General features: G+C 47.8%; 1 protein-coding gene across 1 annotated transcript; it reads right to left on the minus strand.

Moving 5' to 3' along the window:
• Nucleotides 1–359: 359 nt before the first annotated feature.
• On the minus strand, nt 360–4,335 carry PPIA (peptidylprolyl isomerase A). The gene is made up of 5 exons (XM_069461840.1): nt 4,244–4,335; nt 1,945–1,975; nt 1,737–1,825; nt 1,354–1,526; nt 360–519 (listed from the first exon to the last, which is right to left on the minus strand). The coding sequence occupies exons 1-5, from the start codon at nt 4,310–4,312 to the stop codon at nt 387–389; spliced, it is 495 nt and encodes a 164-aa protein (XP_069317941.1). The 5' UTR covers nt 4,313–4,335; the 3' UTR covers nt 360–386.
• Between the last annotated feature and the right edge of the window lie 1,514 nt (nt 4,336–5,849).

The raw sequence follows: 5,849 nt of genomic DNA on the forward strand, positions 1-5,849 counted from the left end.
TTCCACTCAAAGCCTACCTTGGGATACTCTGATACTGAAACTTCCTGCGTCAGGGAAGTCTAAACGAAATAGTATGTGAAATTAAGCAGACATAGCAGTGTTGTCTTAAAACTAAATAACCTGTTGCTGCTTAAATGAGACCTATGTCAATACCCTAACCCAAACAAGGACAGACAATTGTTATTTAGCTTTTATTTCATAATCATAAACTTAACTTTGCAATCCAGCTAGATGTGGAGGGGAATAAGGAAAATATGGAACCCAAAGAACTGCAGCAAGAGCACAAAGATTACAGGATATTGCGAGCAAATGGGGTAGAGGGGTGCTCTCCTGAGCTACAGAAGGAATGGTCTGGTGGTTAAGAGAAAACATTTAAGTCAAATTTATTAGAGTTGTCCACAGTCAGCAATGGTGATCTTCTTGCTGGTCTTGCCATTCCTGGACCCAAAGCGCTCCATGGCTTCCACAATATTCATGCCCTCTTTCACCTTGCCAAAGACCACATGCTTGCCATCCAACCTGAAAACAGAACAATCACTACTACCAGTAACCGGAGATGAACAACCAGCCTGCATTATGTACCAGGATTAGAACAGTGTTCCACAAACCAATATACTACATCATCCAAGGGGATGTGATAAGGTGGCTCAGCCAGCCTTTTATGGCAAATACTGGTCATTATCTTACTTTCTAAGAGAAATGGCAACACCATAGTTTAAAGGAGGCAGATGGTTCTCCAATCACCATTATGAGTTGTACTTTTAGAATGGACCCCCCCTAAAAAACCATTAATCACATAAAAATTAGCACTCTTAATTGAATCACCCGTTTATTTATTTATTTTGAGACAGAGTCTCACTCTGTTGCCCAGGCTAGAGTGCCGTGGCGTCTGCCTAGCTCACAGCAACCTCAAACTCCGGGGCTCAAGCGATCCTCTTGCCTCAGCCTCCCGAGTAGCTGGGACTACAGGCATGCACCACCATGCCCGGCTAATTTTTTCTATATATATTTTTTTAGTTGGCCAGATCATTTCTTTCTATTTTTAGTAGAGATGGAGTCTCACTCTTGCTCAGGCTGGTCTCAAACTCCTGACCTCGAGCGATCCTCCCACCTCGGCCTCCCACAGTGCTAGGATTACAGGCGTGAGCCACCGCGCCCGGCCCTGAATCACCCACTTTCTATTACAGTATCTTACATTCTGTATCACATTAGCTAAAAATTTATAACTATGCATCCCCGCCCTTCTTTCACTACCTCCAAAATGAGAGAGATTGAAGAAAATAACTAGTGTTTGTCCCTCATAGCAACTCTTCATTTAGTCTTTTGGCTGGGTTTGCTGTGCTCTACTCTTACCACTCAGTCTTGGCAGTGCAGATGAAAAACTGGGAACCGTTTGTGTTGGGTCCAGCATTTGCCATGGACAAGATGCCAGGACCTGTATGCTTCAGGATGAAGTTCTCATCATCAAATTTCTCCCCATAGATAGACTTGCCACCAGTGCCATTATGGCGTGTGAAGTCACCACCCTGTGAACATACAGGAACCCGTCATTTTTGGCAACATAACTAAAAAGCATGCAAAGTCAACAAGGTTCAAACTTTAAAACTCAAGTCAAAACTGAGTAGAAGGGTTAAATGGAATCAAAACGGTAGAACAGCTCAGATATGTACATCCTGAAACATTCTGGCTCAATCCCAAATTATGGAAGTAACCCAAATAAAAATCCAATTTCATACCTGGCACATAAACCCTGGAATAATTCTGTGAAAGCAGGAACCCTTATAGCCAAATCCCTTCTCTCCAGTGCTCAGAACACGAAAGTTTTCTGTTAAAAAATATATATATGTATACACACACACATATACAATCTAATGTTACTATATATACATACACATATAAGCATATACACACATACTATTACATTGTTAGAAAAATGGAACCAACCTGCTGTCTTTGGAACTTTGTCTGCAAACAGCTGTAAGAGAAAATGACAGTTAATTAACAATATCTGCTTACATATTTTGTTGCTTAGTACTCATGTCTGTATTGGCTTCTGAATCATAAATTCATTGTTACCAGAAGAGAATGCTTCTTCAATAATTACTTTGAATCCCAAATAAAAACTGCTCCTGACAGCCTTAAGGTCCAGGTTGGTTACACGAGACCCAGATATGCCCAAAATACAGAACCAGTAATGACTTATAAATAGTGAGAGACTTCTAAAAAGTGACTTACAATTTTTTCTGTTATATATGCTGAACAGATATATGGCTTCTCAAATGTACATTACCACCCCCAACTTCAATTGGAACCTAAGGACAAAATCCTAAGGAATAGCAAATACTGCTGCATAACTAGGGGTAAATAACTGTTGTTTTAGTCACTCGTAATGAAAATGCTACTACCTCCAATCTGTTAACATAGCTTTATGGATTAGATGAGCAGTCACTTCTTGGTTTCCAGGTCCCTTACCTAGTAGTGGGGTAAAAAATAAAGATTGGTTTCTAGTGCATCTGCTTTGAACCTTTCCTGAATGTACAATACATTATAGCTAGAGATGAACCTTAAATACCACAGGAAAACATTTACAAGCCCTTTCATAAGGACAGCTTGTTTAAAAGTAGCATTTTATAAAACATTCCAGAGATGTGACTAAATCAACTATTAACATCCCTGTACATTTTTTTCTCAGGAATGTACTTTTTTATTTTTGTATGTAAAATATATGGTCTATTTTTAAACATTCACTCTTCTCAGAGCTTCATAGTCCCTATTTCTACGATTACAAGTGACTACTGCTTCCCTAAACAGACTGTCACTAATGTTGTCCTCATTGGCAGTTCCACATCCATTCTCACCAAAGTACCTGTGGGGAAGTCCTGTCTCATGTTCAGTAAGCTCGCTGGCTAACCTGAGACTAACTTGCTGCCCAGCATCAGGCTCAGGCCAAGTTTCCACGAGGGTCCTTGTCAATTATCAGCTCTGACTACAGATAAAAGTGAGGTGTAGACTGATTAGGATGTAATTCTCCAAGTGTTTAGATGCCTACTAGTGCCAGGCATTGTGGACCAAGTAGGCAACAAGGAAACCCCCTGCCCTCACGAATACTGTAGGAGAGGGAAACCTATTTTTAGAATAAGATCCCTAACCATTAGTGGCTTTTTGAGAAGTGGTTTCAGAGAATAACACCTTATTTCACTACACCCTAGAGCCTACCATATTGAGTTAACTGGAATGGAATTCCAGGTAATATTTAACTTTCTGAAAGAAGCACCAAATTTAAGATATTCTGTTGTAATTACTAACTCATTTTGGACTACTCGTTTAACACCCTCAAATCTAATTAGGTAATCATTGGTAATCCACCCTCGTCAGAGAAGGCCTGCCCTGCGGCCAGTCTCAACTTGCCCATTATGTTGTACACGGACAACTGGGAGGGGCTCAAGAGCGCCTCCCCAGCCGGTGCCGTCACTGCAGCGAAAGGCGGCCCTTGGGCACCAGCAAAGGCAATGCCCGTTTTCACATTTCCGCTTGGGGTTGGGGAACGTGGAAGGATATTTGGGGGTCATTTCTAAAGAAAATTTCCTATTTTAACAAACTGGATGTGCATTCAAGTCACAATCAATCACATCCTCTTAACAACAAACCCTACACCTTTAACAGGACCTCCCAGGATTTACAGGAGATCTAAACTAACATGGGTGGGCTCACCCCGCGCCTAACCCCTTGAGAAAAACCCTCAAGAAGGTAGCGCCCCAGCTCAGGGTGCAAAGCACCTCGGTGCCTCCTGACACTTCTCGAGACGGAGCTTCCCGGGACAGTGGTTATAAATGCTCACGAGCGCGCCTCTGGCTCCCGTCTGCAGTGCCCAGGCCGAGCCAGGGCGGGGCCCAACGGCTCCCAGGGCGCAGGCGGGAGCGCGGCCGCCGAGCACGTGCGCCGGGCAGGGCAGGGCAGGGCAGGACGCGGCCACGTGGGTCCCGCGGGCGGGCGGGGGGTACGGGTCCCCTTCCCCAACGGCCCCGCAGCCGCCCCGCCCGCCTTTGTCCGCCGCCGCCCCAGCCTCCCCCCAACGCCTCGCCGCCTCCCAAAATGGCCCCTCGTCAGGAAATGGCGCCGCCGCCCGCCCGCCCTCGTTCCTCAGGAAGGGTCGGCCAGCGCCCCAGCCCTCTGGGCGCCGCCGCCCGCCTCTCCCTCCGCCCGCTCCCTGGGCCCAACCCCGGCATGCCGCCGTCCGCCCGACCTCAAAGGAGACGCGGCCCAAGGGCTCGCCGTCGACGGCGATATCGAAGAACACGGTGGGGTTGACCATGGTTAATAGCGGGAGACTCCGAGAAGCGGTAGCGTCTGCAAAGCGGCACGAGCCCGCTCGCCCGCCGTTTTTATAGCAGGCTCGGGCCCTGCCCACAGCCCGGTCTCGCGCCTCAGTCCTGGCCAATCGCGACTGCAGTTCGGCCAGAGTGACGGTGCCTCTGGCTTATGGGCGGAGGCCAGCGCCGGGAGGGCGGCACGGCGGACGCGCGTGCGCGTTGACGCGCGGAGGCAGGTTCCCGCCCGCGGGCTCCGTCGCGGTGGCTGCGGCGCGGGGCTCTGGGCGGGGCCGCGGCGTGGAGCGCGGAGCGAGGGGGATGGGTCGGTGCGGAACTGGGGCGTGCAGGAGGACGCGCGCAGCGCGCGCACGCGGGAGGGTGACTGGAACGCGTCGGCCTCTCGGTCTCTTCCCGCGACGAAGCGTGTCTCCCCATTGCACAGAGGGGGCAACTGAGGTGAACGCAGGCCTCAAGGTCGCACTGCCGGTCAAGGTCGCGCAGGTCCCGCGCCCAGACCCTACGTCTCCGCGGGCGGAAATGCAGACGGCGCGTTCCCGGGACTGAAGAGCAGCCGTGCGACCGCATCTTGCCCGGGCGACCTCCGCGCCGGGTCCGGCCCGGCCACGTCAGGGAGGCGAGCTTGCCTTTGAGTATCACCGTTTTCTCTAACCCGAGGATGGAACACAGGCAGTCCCACCATCTGAGAGAGGTTATGAAATGCTTTCAAAATGCCCTACTTTCCGAAAATATCTTGCATAAGCTGCTCGAATTTTCCTAAGGAGGAAGCCGCTAAAACAGGAGCCTGACCAGGCTCTCAACCTGTGAAGACACATTGTGCACATTTTTGCCTTTTTATTTATTTATTTTTTTTCTTAAATCTCTGCCGCCACCTCCCCTCCACACACACACACACACACACACACACGCACGCACACACACACAGCACCCGATTTCGGAGCAGAATTGAGTTCTGATTTCTGGGTGAAAGATAAGCCACAATTTAAAAGTGAATTCCTTCAGGCAAAGACATTAATAATACTTTCATTAAATTCACTTCTATGACTCCGTCTTTTGTTCAGAAAACCTTGAAAGAGTGTTTGTATACCCTGGGCTGCCAGTTGTCATATTCAGGATGCTATTTAATGTCTCTAAAACTCATTTTCTTCATCTGCAAAACCAGGATGAGGTTGGGGTGAGACAAAAATGAGGATTCATCTGACAGATGAAGTTCAGTGTCTGGCCTCTTGCCATTGTTGATAACATGAGCCTACAAGTGCTAGCAATTTAAAGAATTTAAAGAGTATGTTGTTTTGTTCTCATAACCACCCCATTTTACAGATGTGGAAATTAGGGCTCCAGCTTCTTACTTGGAGTAATCGACTTATGAGTGTTAGCAGAGTCAGAACTGGAAAGTACTTCTTTTGCTCACTCCACATCACCCAATGCTTTGCAATCTTGAGGAAGCTACTTGTCCTCATCTGACACTGAAAAAAATTACCTAACGCCATCAGGTAGAAATTCTCTCAACTTCTTGCTCCT

Source organism: Eulemur rufifrons, chromosome 29, assembly GCF_041146395.1.
Source record: "Eulemur rufifrons isolate Redbay chromosome 29, OSU_ERuf_1, whole genome shotgun sequence".
Taxonomy (NCBI): Eukaryota; Metazoa; Chordata; class Mammalia; order Primates; family Lemuridae; genus Eulemur; species Eulemur rufifrons.